Here is a 15,440-nt window from a genome sequence, read left to right on the forward strand (position 1 = left end):
TCTAAATGACACCATTTCTCTTCCCAATTGATGCCCATTACCCAACTTGCCCGCGATAAATCCAAGACCTCAAACCCACTATTACCTCCCCGTCAACTCCGCGATAATTCCCTCAAAGGCGTTCAGGGAATCCAAGTCCTCGTTCTCCTTCTTCAGCTCCAATGCCTTCGCCTTAAACTTGGGCCCTTCTTCTTCACTAAGCACCTTCTCCACAGCCGCGCGGATCGCCTCCTCCGTCGCTTTCTGCGTCCGCAGGTTGACCCCAACGCCGATCCACTCGGCGCGCGCGCTCACCTCGGCCTTGTCAGCGACTGTGCCGGCCAGGACCATGGGTACGCCGTTCATGATGCCGTGCATGAAGCCGCCGTAGCCGGCGTTGGTGACAAAGACATCGGCGTAGGGCAGCAACGCATCGTAGGCAAGGTAGTCGATGACCAAGGTGTTGGCGGGGATGGGTGCAGGAGCGCCGTCGCTCGTCTTGAGGGTGGCTCCGCGGACTCCGAGGGTGGCAACCACGATGAGGTCGGAGCGGTCGCCAAGAGTCTTGATGGTTGGGAGGAGGAGATCATCGTAGTCCAGATGGGCAGTTCCCTGGGTGACGAAGACGACCTTCTTCTTGTCTGGAGAGCCGGCGGGAAGGGCTGCATTGGCTGTGATGGTTGGCCACCAAGTGGGATAGACAAACTTTGCGTCCGGGCGCTGCAGGGGGAGGCCACCGATGAACCGCATCCTGGGGGATGGGTTGCTCATGGGGTAGTCTAAGCTAGGGCTAGCAGCGAAGACAGTAACATCGCCCAGGTCGAAGATGAAGTCGAACAATCCGCCTGTGATCGGTCGAGTGGTACCAAGAGTCTTGTGGATGCCCTCCCAATGGGTAACAACAGATCCGGTTACGGCTTTGAACCCCCCTGCCATCTGCTTCCAGAGAGCCAAGTTCTCGGGTGTTGGGTCGTAGGGGATGCCGGGACCAAACGGAGGGACGCTACCGTCCTCCGTGATGTTGATACTGGTATGAAAGTTGATCACTTTGGGGAATGAGGTGTATCCTTCGGGCAAGGGCGCGCCATATGCAAAAGGAGAGAGGCTGCAGGAAAGGCTCTCATGGAGCAGGAGAACCTCGCGGTCGGGATATTCTCGACGGACACGCTCCAGCGTGTCCTTGAGCACACGGTGGGAATCGTGAGTCGAATCGGCGAAAAGATGCCGCAAATCCCACATCACATCGGCATCGGCCGGCCGCGAGGCGTGCACCTTCTCCCAGTCCCATGGGTTTTCGATGAACTGAGCGCCCGTCTTCTCGATGCCGGGCTTCAGTTCAGAGCCGGTAATAAAATAGACAGTGTACCCGTTCTGGACTAGATAAGCGGAGATTTTGGTCAACCCGGCGGCGTGGCCGGCGGCAGGAAACGCTGTGGCCACTACAATCGGCTTGGACTTTGTTGACGCCATGGTGAGCTGGTGACAGTGTTCGGCTTCTACACGTGAAGTAAATGGAAGAAATGGGTGACAATGCTTAGGAGTCGGTTGATGAGGAGTTACTCTCGAGGAGCATGCCGAGTAGTGCTCAACATGAGGAGGAGAGATCTCCTTTTATCTGTTTGGGGTCGACTTGATCATGGAATTTAGGCAGGAGTAGTAACCCACCCAACCACCGCATCAGATATCTCTCGAAAGGCTGAGCCACAGCTGAGCTGTTAAAAAATCCTTCGGTTCCTAGGCGAAGCCATCAACACCTCAAAAATGGGCGGGTCCCAGTACGACGGTAGGCTAACGTGATCCCAGAAATGGGCCCTCGGACTCGAAACAATACACATCTGAAAAGTCTCCGAGGCCGTCGTTCCCCACCTACAAAATAACGCCATTTCCTAGAGAAGGTCGGCCTAGCTCTGCCCCGACAAAATCCCAATAAGAGCCCGTGAGACGCCGGGATGGCATGGTGCACGGAGATGCTCGGTCATCTTGGTGACCCTGGCAACCCGGCGCTGACGCCAGGAGGCCGGTCGCTGTTGACTGCGTTCCGAGCGCCGGCATGGATAGGCAGGGCAAAAAATAGAAGCGCCGCGCCGTAACCCGGCCAATGTGAACGAGTTTCCCCTATGCTTTTTAGGCGCGGGCGAGTCGATTCGTTCCTCCAGGATCTCCGACTAGTGTATTTCGTCAGACGAAAGTCTTGGTGAGGTGTTGCGATGTGGAATCATGAAGGATGAGTTGCTCGAGGTAAAGGCCAATTGTGCGGGCACATGCCCCTAACGTTCGTTAAGACATCCCTAGATTGACCAAAGGCCAGGGGTTCCTGTGGCTGACAGTGGCTGCCCACAGCTTGAGCCGCTCAGCCAAGGCCGCTGCGGGGTGCACGGTCCGGAGTTATGGCGGATGGAAGTTTAATTGGTTGTAGCATGGTCGACACAAAGACGCGTCAAGCGCGTTCGTTGCAGATTCCACATCTCATCCCGGTCCGCCAAATGCACCCACCACTGCCTGCTTCTCCAGCTAGGTGTGCCCCATTCAACAACTCAGCAACAACACATTTCAAAGGCACCAACCCATAACAGGTCAACAAAAATGTCGGACTTCGAAGATGAAATGGACATTGATGTCCAACCCTCAAAGGATGTCAAATTCTCGTCGGAGAACACCGCCAAGGGCAAACGTAGCGCTGCAAACCTGCCTGTCGAGGCGGAAGATAGCTTGCCATGGTCCGTTACCACATGATAAAAGTAGAAGCTAAGGACGATAACTGATGTGAAGGGGTTTTCCACAGGGTTGAGAAATATCGCCCAGTATCGCTGTCCGATGTATCCGGTCACCAAGACATCCTCGCGACCATCAACAAATTCGTCGACTCGAACCGACTTCCCCACCTTCTTCTCTACGGCCCACCAGGGACAGGAAAGACGTCCACCATCCTCGCTCTCGCCCGTCGCATCTATGGCACCGAAAACATGCGCCAGATGGTTCTCGAGCTCAACGCCTCAGATGACCGTGGCATTGACGTTGTGCGAGAACAAATCAAGACCTTCGCGTCGACGAAACAAATCTTTACTATGGGCGCATCGGCCTCGCGATCAGGCATTGCTGGGTTCAAGCTCATCATCCTCGACGAGGCCGATGCCATGACAAACACGGCGCAAATGGCACTCCGCCGTATTATGGAAAAATACACGGCCAACACGCGCTTCTGCATCATTGCCAACTACTCCCACAAACTCAGTCCAGCCCTGCTTTCCCGGTGCACACGCTTCCGCTTCAGCCCGTTGAAGGAGCAAGATATCCGAGTGCTGGTGGACAAGGTTATTGAAGAGGAGAACGTCAAGATCATGCCAGAGGCAACCGAGTCGTTAGTGCGCCTCAGCAAGGGCGATATGCGTCGGGCCTTGAACGTCTTGCAGGCGTGCCATGCGTCAAGTATGCAGCCCCCGCCCGGCAACGTAGTGGACAAATCACGTACTAACACAAACGCACAGGTACACCACTGCAACCCCGGGACGGCCCCAAGGTCTCCGAGAAAGACGTCGTTCGCGAAACCATCACTACCCAAACCATCTACAACTGCGTCGCCGCACCACAACCTGACGCTATCAAGAAGATTCTCAACATATTGCTGAGCACAAGTGACGTCACGTCATGTCTATCCACAATCAATACACTAAAAGTCTCACAAGGCCTCGCACTTGCCGACATCATTACCGCGCTATCGGAGGAGCTGGTAAAACTGGAGGTAAAGCCACAAGCCATGATTACTTGGCTGGACGCTCTTGCAGATGTGGAACACAGGGTGTCAAGTGGTGCGAACGAGGCGATACAAACATCTGCCGTTGTAGGCGCTATACGGAATGGGGCAGAATTGATGGGCTGAGCCGGAGCTCGCCGCGTTCCACTGATGGACAAAACCAAGCTCACCGCTATGACCGATACCGAGAACCACAGATTCTGGGGGGTGTCATTAATCCTGCTTATTGAAGACGGAATGCCATTTCGCGCGCTACGGCGAGTGGTGGTTGGCTATCACGGCTCTAAACCACTAAGACTGCCACATGGATCCGGAGGGTGCCTGTTGAAGTACCGCAAGGCACAGTCCAAATTTAAACCCTAAGCGACCCATCGTTTCGGTCGGTTCACTCACACCTCAGATGATAGGACGCGTCTTGTTGCGCTAGACAATTCGATAGTTGATATCATACCAGCTAAACTCAAATCCGGCTTCATATAACCTCGCCCAACAGGGTCATACGAAACAGTGCGCCACAACTAAGTCCAATACCGGTAACTTGGGTGCGTGTTCCCAAGCTTCTCCTGTTCTTCCTCTGTCAAGCCTTGGAGCCGGTGGTCGCGCTTGCCAGCTGCTCTGGCCTTGTTCTCATACATGCAGTAGAAGATTCCGAAAAGAGACAGGAGCACCGTGGCGAGCTGGCCGCACAAGTTGATGGTGTGGCCGGTGTGGTATTTGGGGGCGTCTCCCTTGGTGTAAGTCCATCTAACGAAACGATTAGCCGGTGGTAATCCAAAGCGCAAGAGTAGTTTAGACGACGAAGGGGTGCTTACGTTGCCACGATTCCACCAATCGTACCAAGTGTAACGACGTATCCGGAGCTCACAGCACGAACCGAAGGACCAGCCGAATCTTGATACGTGTCAGTTAGTAAAAGATCAGGTGGAACAAGCACAGATACAAGAATTCGGTCAGGCTTACTGTTCATCGCCCAGCTCAGGAAGCCTGGGCCACCGGGGAAGGCCCCCACGGTCACAAAGTAGAGAGCCATGTAACGAATTTCAGGTTGTTCCACCCACCGAAGGATGGCAAACCCAACGGCCGCAAGACAGGAAAATGCGGCAAGCCATGCACCACGCTGGTGTGTCTTGTCACTCCCGTACGCCACGGCAATAGCCACCAGACACGCAGCCACGTATGGTGGGACCGAGTACAATTGCGCTTTGGTGTCAGTCCACCCGAGGTCCTTCAGAATCGTGGGCATGAACACGGAAAGCCCCTGGACGGTGATGTTGATGAGGAAGAAGCCCAGCGCGCAGGTGTAGTTGTGGATGGACAGAACGGCCTGTCGGATGTCCTTCCAGGTGACCTTAGCGTTAGGATCTGCCTTGTGCTCGCGGATGAGGCGCTCAGCAGCAATGCGGCGCTCGCGCGGCGTCAGGAAGTGGGCCTCGCTCGGGTTCGTGGGCATCCAGATGGGGGCCACCGCGCCGATAATCATGGTGACGAGGCCCTCGAAGAAGAAGATGTTGCGCCAGCGCGCGATGCGCATTGAGGCCACGCCCCATTCCGGAATCCGCGAAAGGCCCGTTGCCAATAGGCCGCCGAAAGCACCAGCAATGGAAGCCGCCGAGACGTAAATACCCACGCGGAAGAGCAGCTCGTTGCGCTTATAGAAGCAGCTGAGGAAGAAGGCGAGCCCCGGGAACGCGCCGCCCTCAAAGATGCCCAGCAACACGCGGACTCCCATGAGGCCGCCAAAATCACGGACGAACGCGGTGCATAGCGAGACCAGGCCGAAGCCGCAGACGAGGAAGGGCAGGAAATACTGGGGACCGACATGCTTGAGGAGGATGTTACTAGGTACCTCGACGAGCAGGTAGATGATGTAGAAGATGGACAGCGCCCAGTTGAACCGCACGCCCTCGTTGAGGTTCAGGTCGTCGGACAGGCCCTGAATGCTCGCATTGCCGATGTTGATGCGGTCGAGGAAGCAGAGCATGTACAGCACCGTGACCAGAGGCACCGTGTGCCAATCAATCTTGCGCCGGAGCGCCGTTTCTTCCTCCTCGGTCCACTCGAGCTCGGAGTCGGGAGCACTGAGGTCAGACGAGTCGCCCTCCTTCGGCGAACGGGCGCGGGACTCCTCAACCTGCTGAGCTACGACGCGATGTTAGTCGGCCAAGACTCCCCAAAAACGCGAGAGGGGTGAGCACGGAGTATTGTTTCGATTCTCGGCGTGGAAGCGAAAGTTTCGACGTACCGATCTCCTTCTCTGTCTCCATCCTGGCGGGTATTCACGAACTGTCTCGTAATAAAGAGAGATACTCCGTTGACTCCACGACACAGCAATGGAATGGGGACGAGACACCACAGTGACGATCAATCAGGACAAGAACACCAGAACCATCGCCTGTTGCCCAGCAGTGGGGGGGCAGCACATTTTGACTTTTTGACTGGGAACTTAACACGTGGGGGACAAGGCTCTTCTTTCTTGACGGTTGCATCGCGGACCGCCCAAGCACACATCTTGCCCTGGAGCTTCCCCTTAGTTTGACCCCTGTGAACTCGGGTTGGTGGAAGTGCCATTCACAGACAGAGTTTGAGGAGGAACCAATTACAGCCCTGTCGGTTGAGTACAACCGGGGCGGGAATGGAAAAGGAAATGGACTCGCAGACTCGGTAAGCTTAGTTCAAAACGCGGCTTGACGGACGCCGGTTGTTGAACTTGTTCAAGGGTGGACAAATCACAGAATCCATGCAGCGGTTCGGGAGGTCAACCGGCGAGGCCGGTCAGGCGAGCTGGATGACTAGGATGTGTGCTGAGGCCTGCGGATAGAAGATTCGGCAATTCGATTTGGGCCCGCTTGCCGTCTCAAAACAGCCTAGAAAGCTACCTGCCAAGCTATGCCGAGAAACGTGAGAATGCGGGGGAGGCAAGGTCAAGGGCAAGACGAGGAGGAGGAAAATTGGAGGAGATTGATCAACAGAGTGTGCTCCCCACAGATCTCAAGTTGAGAACTTTCTATTTGGAGATTTGGAGGAAAGAGTCGAGATGAATCGATGATGGGAACTATTTTCTTGGCCGCGATGAGAGTTTCCGGGTTCTTCACCCCACTTTCATGATCGCCTTGCTCAGAGTGGTACTCCGAAGAAACGGCAGTTCGCTCAAGCTTCCTAGCCTGCCCCTCTCCCATAACCGAGCGTTCAGGGGGTGTTGGTGGTGTTGGAGTGCAACCACCCTGTACCACTGTGGTCGGCGAGAGATAGCCCCGAAAGGGCCCGGATCCCGCTTGACGAGCAGCTTCAGTCGTGTTTTCTCGATCATCCAACTGGTCGGCTCGGCTTCCTGCATGATGTTGGTGCGAAGGTTGCAATCAGCCTGTTGTGGTGGCCAAATTGGGGAGCTCCCAAACCGAACGTCTCCCTCGGGAGAGCATAATTTATTTTGGGGTAGCACTAACGTGATCCTCGGACCAGGAAACATCTTACGGCCGTTCACTACAGCCAGACATTCGAAACCGTTAATTACAACCTTAGTTGAACCCCTTTTCCTTCGTTCCATTTTACGATCATAGATGAATTATTTAATGGGAATAACACACACTGAATGGCTAGTATTATCTCGGCAGTGAAGAATCATTATGCCCAAGAAGCGGCAAATGTAGTTTGTGATGCTTTCTGTTCCTGAACTCTAGCAAACATCAAACGATAATCTGTCAGATGACTGAATCTCCCCTTACGCTGGGATTCAGAGTCCCATTTTTCGAAACCTACCTAGGTAGCAATAAACAAGCTACATGGTGCAGATACCTGGTTCCTCCTTCTACACCCATAATTCATGATTACAGCTAATTAATTATTTCCTAAACCTAACACTAGGATGGAAGGGGCGGGCCGTTGTGGTGATTGACTCGCAAGCTGGCTCCACGTCAACGACTGATCATGCCCCTCAAGGTGGCCATGTACAAAAGTTAGAACAATAACAGCAGTTGAGCGTGATCCAGCTTTCTCACTACCTACTTCTTTCTGCAACTTCTCTTCTTCCTCTCTCCGCACAACTAAAGCCCCTTACCTAGTTTGCCTGCTGCTCTTTCTACGACTGAATTCATAAACTATTACGCGAAATGAACTGCAAGGCGATAATAGACTCTAGTTATATATCGAAAGGAACAGTTCAACCGAGCAGTGATAAGGGAAGAACTTCAATGCCTGGGCTGCTATTATTATCGCCTCCTATATACTCGGGCCATACTATCATCTGAACACCAAGCTATGGTGACTTGGGGATCTTGGTTAAAGTATGATGGTTTCAGCACCGTAAGTTCCCTATCCCGATCATCGAGACTGGAACTATTGGTGCATCACAGGAAAGCTAGAAATTTCAAGACCCCTCGCAGAACGTGTGGCTAATGATATCTAAGGATGAGTGGCAAAGCTCAGAGCCCTATGTTGAGCCGTTTCTCCGGACACTTAGAACACATCCCGAGATCCTACCACAAGGTTTCCCCAAGCTTCCTATTTTTGTATTTGGCCGGGTAGGATTGTTGGGCAAGGTGCGCAACATTGAAACCAGAGGTTTAGATGGTGAGTATAGACTCTGGATTGTAATCCGACTAGGAAAACGAGCATTTAGGCGAGATGGGTTGGTGCTGACTTATACATCAACTTCTCCAGAAGAAATACTAGCTCGCAGGATGGCCATCGCAAACAATGTGCCACTGCAAGGTGAAGATAAAACCGTACGCTTTCTTGCATCAACGCTCGCTATCTCTATCATTTATATGAAGGCGGCTGCGGAGCACGATGAAGATGTGAGGAAGGGGGTGACCCTCACTGCCCACGGCATCGGAATGAGCCCAACCAGTGTGAAAGAGACCTCCCATGTGCCGGAACTCACCAGCATTTCGGGCATTGAGGCGTTTGTCCGGAACCCGTCCAACAAAACAACTGTGAGCTTGGCAGCGGTCCTAACCCGGATCAGGAGGGCTTAGATCTGCCATCCACCAGGCACAGCGGGATTCTTGGAAGATCTACAAGGCACGGTACTCCGACGGCCTAGCAAGAGCGGATATCAGCCGGGGGCCCTCTCTGCCCTTTCTCCCTTAAGGCATGCCGAGTTCAACGCCGGTGGGGTCCTTGTTGCGCCCGACTTTTGCTATTTTGGGAGGTTACAGATGATCTTCGCCGCAAGGCGCAGCGAATACCTGAAGTGGAAAGCTGACCCAGACTTTGTAAGGCAAATGCATCAGGTTATCCGTGATCTGTATGCTACCGGTCGCGCCGGCTTGGCTAGGGAACTCGTCACACGAAAATATGAGGTTGAGAACTGGTCCCCAAACGCCTTTAGACCCGATGCCACCGGCATGATTGCCGGAGCAGACTATCCGAGACTGGGACCACCGCCAAACAAGGTCGGTGTGGTGGGTGAGGACGGGGTTAGCCCACGAGTAAGCTTTCCTCGGCCCAATCCCAAGCCTACTGTTTACCCTCACCCCTTTCTTGCTAGCAGCAGGAAGACGCGGAAGGTAGACGGTAGCTAGCTCAAGGGCATGTTTTAGGTCAAGAAACGGCGAATGGATACTGGTTCTTGTGGAAACCGGCACAAACGCCTTCGACGATTTCCGATGAAGAACCAAACCAGCCATCATCTCGACCACATTATTCTAAAGCAGACCATGTCGCTGAGAAGTTTGTGGACGATTATAGCAACAATACCAACCGCCTAGTGCAGCTACATCACAAGGGCTTAGCAGGAGATCCCACAGAAGACGGGGAAAGCCCTTATTCTCAGGCCCGTGTCCCGCCCAGAGCACTAGAAAGCACCGGCCCTGACTTGGTGGCTAAAGATCAGCAGAACGCGGACGAAGCGGCGCGAAAAGCAAAGATCCAGCAAAGAAAAGAGCGTCAACGCCTGGAGATAGAAGAGAGCGCCAAGCAAGAACGTGAAAGGGGCGGAGGTGAAGGCGAAAAGACAGATGGAACAGCAACGCGGACAGGAGGAGCGCCCGTAACAGCAGCAGGACGCGGTGTTCCGGAAATTCAAGCAGCAGTGGGACGAGCAACGCTGGGATGAGCAGCGGCTAGGCAACCAAGACCGTGAACTACAAAGCTCGATGGAAAACAAATCACGCGGGGAACGGGAGAAGCCCCTCGCTGCACATTTCAGTGCGACCGAGGTAATATCTCAGGGTTTACAGACTGAAAAGCCATGTGCTTTTGACCCAACACGAACTCGGACCTCTCACACAGAGACAAAGAGGCCGCAGCATACCGCAGATCTTACGCCTGCGGTTCCTATCATCCCCATCGTCTCCGCTGTGGGAGTTAAGGCCCATGGCGAGGCAGGATTCCACACTAGGGAGGACTCGGCTCTTGTCGAGAACAAACTTTCTGTTGAGAAAAGGGATGGTGTAGATGACCGGCCGGCCAGCGTCGGCCTCTCCTAAGTCCCTAAGACAAAGGAAAGCAGCCTGAATACCCAAGGTGTCGATGTCAGTCACCAGGGTCGTAACACGGTTGCCAAACAATTTAAGCAAGATGAACAAGTCGACCACCAGCCATCTCCCGTTCAACCAGCATATCCTAACAGAACCAAGGATGATGCTGGCGAGTGGAAACGCCTCTGGAGCAACGTCGTCGACCAAGCCAGGGCACAAGAACTTCAATATAAAGCCGTTACCGAAGCCCTCAACCGGTGGGACGAGGCGGCCGAGCAAGCAAAAGCGGCATACGAACGAGTGACGGCTCGTGGTGGTCGCCTCCTCGCCGCTTATCAGACCGCTTGCGACTTCAACCTTGCTAGGCCGTGGTTTGGAGACGCCCCGGCGTGGGGCGGTCCTCGAGTGTTCCCACCTTCTCAGCCTTATGGGTATGCCCCCGCTTCGCAGGACGGTGGCCATTTCCACCATCCACTTCCATATCCCTACGGTGGAGGCAACTTGGTCGGGGTCAGTAACAGCTACCAACACGTTAATCCTGTTGGGCCTAGGACACACCGCCCCGGCAGCCGCAGGAGCCCCCGTCCGCACCGCTCGTCGGGACGGGACGGAAACACTAGCACAAGCACGGGGTCGGGGGCCGCGCCCGGTTGGTATTTCGCAGTCGCAACATGTCCGAAGGTGTGGCCAACTACATCGTTCAAGACCCAGAGTCGTTCTATAACCGGGTTCCTAAAAACTTGGCCCATTCGAGGGCTCGTTCAACTGATCGCGGAGTCTTGCCTCGTCCGTTTGGCGCGTGGCAATTCGCGGATCGATCGTCTGGGGAGTTCCAGTGCCTCGAAGAACTGAAGTTGGAGGAGCCCTTATTTGATACTGCGGCGGTGGAAGGAGTACGTGAGTGGCTCATCGGTAACATTGTGTCGACATTCGATAGTTGGGCGAGGGTGTTGATTTGGAAAGCATTCGGAAATAACGAGAGTTAGGAAGGGACTCATCGGCATTCCCATCTTGAGACATTGTTTGTCTCTCTTCTCTTTTCGGATGCGAAGCGTAGGTAGGCTTAGACAGGTAGTGTAGTCTCACAAATCGGGGCGAAACATGCGGCTCAAGACCGGTTTCGTCGTCTTGCATGGAGGTGCATCATCGTGGCTTGGTTGTTGCTTTTGTGAACCGACTTCCGCGGTCGAAGCAGCGTCTAGACCGTCTATGGTCTCGCTTCCATGCAGCTCATTGAGGAGGCGTTCAGCTGGGGCTGTTGATGCGGGGAAGAGTTACGTATCAGGCCATTCAACGGCGGCACTGCCTGTTTCAGTTCTCAAGACTGCCCAGCCGACTTTGGTTGAGTGAGGGGCCGACGAACCGAAACAAGCAGCAAGAACCGCAAGAACCCCGAGCCTTCCGCTCTTCCCAAGCTGGCTGGCCACACAACAACTGTTGCCCAAGTCGCGATATCAATCACTTACAAGGACCAGCCGCGGAAAAACGACAACGTACTAGTTATGTACCGAGGCGTTGGATGTTGCGCAGATTCTTGGTCGATGATGCAAAAGACTTCCCGGAGCTGTGCCGCAGGCTTGCCTTGGGCCTATCGCGGACGACAGCCGGCCGAATCCACGCTCCTCTGAGCCTGCCGGAAGCATGTGTGATTCAGCCAATCTGACCGCTTTGCGACCCTCCCAAGACACCGTCAAGCATGCGAGAGCCCGACCACGGTTGCACGAGGAGCTTCATCGTGGGGGAACACTCGATTGTCTTCCAAGTGGCCTGATGATCGTGAAGTATCCGAAAGGCGAAACTGAGGTAAGATGCCGTGGAAAAGAGACCGGAGTGGTGAGTTTAAGAAGCGCAATGAAACAGCGGCGTTCTGAGAACTTCGACCACCCGCCCAGGGTTATCTTGGTAGAACCGTACCGCGACGATCTGAATGCGACTCGGGTTTTGCGTCTGAATGGAAAGAAGTGGATCCATCGCTCCAAGACGGACGCGGGAACGACAACATTGGGCCGGTTGCTCTCAGACAGAAATACACAAGTTTACTGCGAGTCGAGGATGCGCTCTTCCGCGTGAAACTCGAAAACACTTGGGGAACCCCAAAGCAGCGAGATAATTCGCCTGAGAAGCCCGTTGCATCGATCGCCGTTCAGGCCACGAACGAGTGCACAACGTTCGGCTTCAGCAGGGTTGGGGGCGGTCCAATCCCACAACGGCGCGGCCAGGGCGCCCGTGAGATTCACGGATGCAGGTGGAGCCCCCACCGGAGAGATTCGCCAAACAGAAGGCGCGGAGTGGATGGCCGCTTGAGCCCCGAGGCCCCGAGAGGCCAACGCTTTCCTGCTTCGGGCCATTCAAGATGCCAGGGCCCACCACAAATTTCGCGCCGTTCCTGCTCTGGCCCGCTGAGTGGGGGGAGCCCGGGCGTTCCCTCCCACCCAAGCCTCCCCAGCTTCGGCCATTGTGAGTGCTTGGAGCATCTTATCCTGAGCAACAAACCGTCCTGAGGAAGTTCGTGTGACACGACAAACAACTCCTGTTCCGTTCGAGAGACAGTCAACAAAATCAGAGTGGCTGTTGCGAATTTCCCAACCCACGCTTTGCGACCTCAACGATAACGACATTGCGGCCTTGTTATTTCGACTCTCTTTCAGCAAACGCGGCTAGCTCCTTTAAATCCGCGCTCCACGAGGCCATTCGACCTTAACACATTTGCCATGTGTCGACTCATCGTATTTAAGGGGACCTGTCCACATTGTTGCCAGGAATTCACCTGGGATGAGCTAAGCCAGGAGCTCAGCTGCCTGGAAGCCAAAAACAACGGCACGTTCGCCCTTTGCCAAGACGGTGCGTCGGTGGACGAGAAGCCGCACGACCAAGAGTGTGACGCCTGCACGGCCGAGCTGGAGGAGGATGAGGGCTACGATGACGGCGTGGACGAGGAGACCATCGAGGTGGACACCTGGTACGGGAGCAAGAAGGAAGCTGTTGATGACGACCAAGAGAGCGACAAGCATCGGAACAAGAAGCAGAGGGTGACATGAGCTCACTTGGATTTTATTTCAAGTGACGTTCCCTTTTCGCGTGCACCCAGCCCTCATCGGTTGGCTGCGCGCGCTCTGCAGTCCGGCAGCTTTCCTCGAGCGACATACGTCGGGTGAGGCATGCGGATAACACGACACACGATGATGCGCTCTCGCGGTACCGTGCCGCGGCACACCCTGAAACCGACCCCGTGTACGCGGGCGGAGGGCGCCCGTTGCACACAATGTTTTCCCGTGGAGCTTGTCCTCCAAGTCGCGCAGGGGCAAAGATTGATGAGGAAACGATCACACAACGTTCTCCACTATAACATCTGTCAGCAACCAAGGGGCGTCTCCACCCATCATCACACACGCGCACGGGGAAAACAGGTTTCAGCCTGGGAGGGGACCGTTGGAAGATATCGCCCGACGGCATTCAAAGGCCTGGGGCAAACATAACGAAGTCATGACCGAGACGAGCGACGAGGTTGATGAACGCGACATCTAAATGACATTTTGACGAGGCGGGCGCGGGCGCAAGGCGGGCCAGCCAGGAGCTTGGAAATACCCATTCGCTTTTTAGTTGAGCTAAGGTTAGGAGGAATTTGTATGTAGGATGATTATGGGTTGTTGTATATTGTATGTACGACTTATTAAGTTGCTTGCTGTATCACGCATTTCCGTTGATTCGGGCTTCATTCTGGTCTCTCGCCCCCATTCTCCTATTCTACCCCCTCCCACGTCTCCGTCACCACCCGCCAATATCTGTCCGCATCTACCCTGACGTGTGCCACATGCGCACTCCCCTCAAACTTCTCCCTCCTAACCATAAACCCTTTCCTCTCAGCTTCGGCCGCATGCGCTTCCACATCCCGCCAGTCCACCAACTTGTCTCCTTCTCCATACACATAGGTCCTCCTCAACTCGGCCTGTGCGACGCCCTTGCCCTTACCATTACCATCATTATCACCACCACCATTCCAGTTCAGCGCGGCTCCCACCACAGCCAGCGGACCCGTCTTGCCACGCCCGATCACCACATGGATCAGCCAGTACCATGCGCATAGGGCATGGAACACAGGCGCGAGGAGGAAACGGGTTGTTCTGCCGGTCAGACCGGCCGTGAACGCGAGATAGGCGGGGCCGTAGCGGAAGGTGCCTGGGCTGGAATCTAAGAGGAGGGTGTAAGGTGGGAGAGTGTTGGTGTTGGTGTTGGAAGTGGAGGTGGTGCCCGAGGCTGGGAGACAGAGACCGGCACGGAGGTGATGAAGAGAGGCCGCGCCGCCGTTAGACCAAGCATGGAGGTGCAGCTCGGGCTGCACTGTATTGGACGAGGCCGTAGTAGAAGTGCCAATCTCAGGGAAGATACTCCGCACAAACGGTACAGCTGCCACAAACTCGCGGTCGTTGCCGCCTGGGCGAAGAAAGTGGCGCGCTTCGGAGCGCAGCAGCAGAATCGGAGCAGTTGGGAACAGGGCTTGGTACTGGACGAGGTATTTGGCGATGTGCGGGTCGCGGGCTCCCATCCAAGTTGCCAAGATGATCAACTTGGGGGTTCGCTTGGAGGAGGCCGGTGTAAGGTCCTCGGAAGTTGCGACGGCGGGTGACTCGGGACGATAAATGTACACGCAAGGTGCGAGTCTGGTCATCGACCCCAGCGGTCTTGACGGCGGTGTTGCGGGCGAGTTTGATGCCATTTTTGATGAGGGTGTTTGTTTCAAAAACTTGGTTCTCACAGGAAGATTTTGGGTAAGAATGTGCAAGAAGCCTTGTTGCTTATATCTTCACGTTGCTGCGCCTCTTCATTTGTTGTTGTCCTGCGCGATTCCGTTCACTAATCTGGTAAGCAAGTAAGCCGGGAAATGCGCCCATAGCAAAATTCGCGACTGCCTAAAGAGCCACGATCTGACAGAGGTGAGTTTGAGCTAGGAAACGACAAGTTGATGTGAGTAAACACCCGAGTGTGGCTAGAACGATTATTTCGCCATGCCCATGCGAGTCATGACTTGAAAGCCTGTGGCCGGGACGGATTCGGGGGGACGTTTCGCATCGCCGGCCGTCGGCAACGGGTCCCGCTACAAAACATGTTCGTCCGACCTCCGCACCCCACTCCGGGGTTGGCTCCACAAACCGAGGCAACTAGGTCGGATTACCCGCCGAGACGGAGTGGAAACTCATCAACTCCGGGAACATGATTCACGACTCCGTTGTTTGTGTTTTGCTCGGAAGTCCGAGAAGAGGGGTGGTTGTGCAGCATTGCGACAATCCACAGTA

The 15,440-nt window shown here is 54.9% G+C and overlaps 5 protein-coding genes across 5 annotated transcripts; 2 read left to right on the forward strand and 3 right to left on the reverse strand.

Moving 5' to 3' along the window:
• Positions 1 to 81: 81 nt before the first annotated feature.
• C8A04DRAFT_15423 (glycosyltransferase) lies at positions 82 to 1,449 on the reverse strand (the record flags this gene model as incomplete). The annotated part of the gene is made up of 1 exon (XM_062778486.1): positions 82 to 1,449. The coding sequence occupies one exon, from the start codon at positions 1,447 to 1,449 to the stop codon at positions 82 to 84; it is 1,368 nt and encodes a 455-aa protein (XP_062633293.1).
• Positions 1,450 to 2,562: 1,113 nt separating this feature from the next.
• C8A04DRAFT_15411 (P-loop containing nucleoside triphosphate hydrolase protein) lies at positions 2,563 to 3,856 on the forward strand (the record flags this gene model as incomplete). Its single annotated transcript, XM_062778479.1, has 3 exons — positions 2,563 to 2,696; positions 2,762 to 3,405; positions 3,465 to 3,856. The coding sequence occupies 3 exons, from the start codon at positions 2,563 to 2,565 to the stop codon at positions 3,854 to 3,856; spliced, it is 1,170 nt and encodes a 389-aa protein (XP_062633294.1).
• A 392-nt stretch (positions 3,857 to 4,248) lies between these two features.
• On the reverse strand, positions 4,249 to 5,994 carry C8A04DRAFT_40326 (major facilitator superfamily domain-containing protein; the record flags this gene model as incomplete). The annotated part of the gene is made up of 4 exons (XM_062784901.1): positions 4,249 to 4,474; positions 4,543 to 4,621; positions 4,691 to 5,869; positions 5,973 to 5,994. The coding sequence occupies 4 exons, from the start codon at positions 5,992 to 5,994 to the stop codon at positions 4,249 to 4,251; spliced, it is 1,506 nt and encodes a 501-aa protein (XP_062633295.1).
• A 6,866-nt stretch (positions 5,995 to 12,860) lies between these two features.
• Positions 12,861 to 13,187, forward strand: C8A04DRAFT_40328 (uncharacterized protein; the record flags this gene model as incomplete). The annotated part of the gene is made up of 1 exon (XM_062784902.1): positions 12,861 to 13,187. The coding sequence occupies one exon, from the start codon at positions 12,861 to 12,863 to the stop codon at positions 13,185 to 13,187; it is 327 nt and encodes a 108-aa protein (XP_062633296.1).
• A 701-nt stretch (positions 13,188 to 13,888) lies between these two features.
• On the reverse strand, positions 13,889 to 14,863 carry C8A04DRAFT_32567 (uncharacterized protein; the record flags this gene model as incomplete). Its single annotated transcript, XM_062782139.1, has 1 exon — positions 13,889 to 14,863. One exon carries the CDS (start codon positions 14,861 to 14,863, stop codon positions 13,889 to 13,891), a length of 975 nt encoding a protein of 324 aa, XP_062633297.1.
• Positions 14,864 to 15,440: the final 577 nt, after the last annotated feature.

Source organism: Dichotomopilus funicola, assembly GCF_033296635.1.
Source record: "Dichotomopilus funicola strain CBS 141.50 unplaced genomic scaffold C8A04scaffold_92, whole genome shotgun sequence".
In the NCBI taxonomy this organism is placed as follows: domain Eukaryota; kingdom Fungi; phylum Ascomycota; class Sordariomycetes; order Sordariales; family Chaetomiaceae; genus Dichotomopilus; species Dichotomopilus funicola.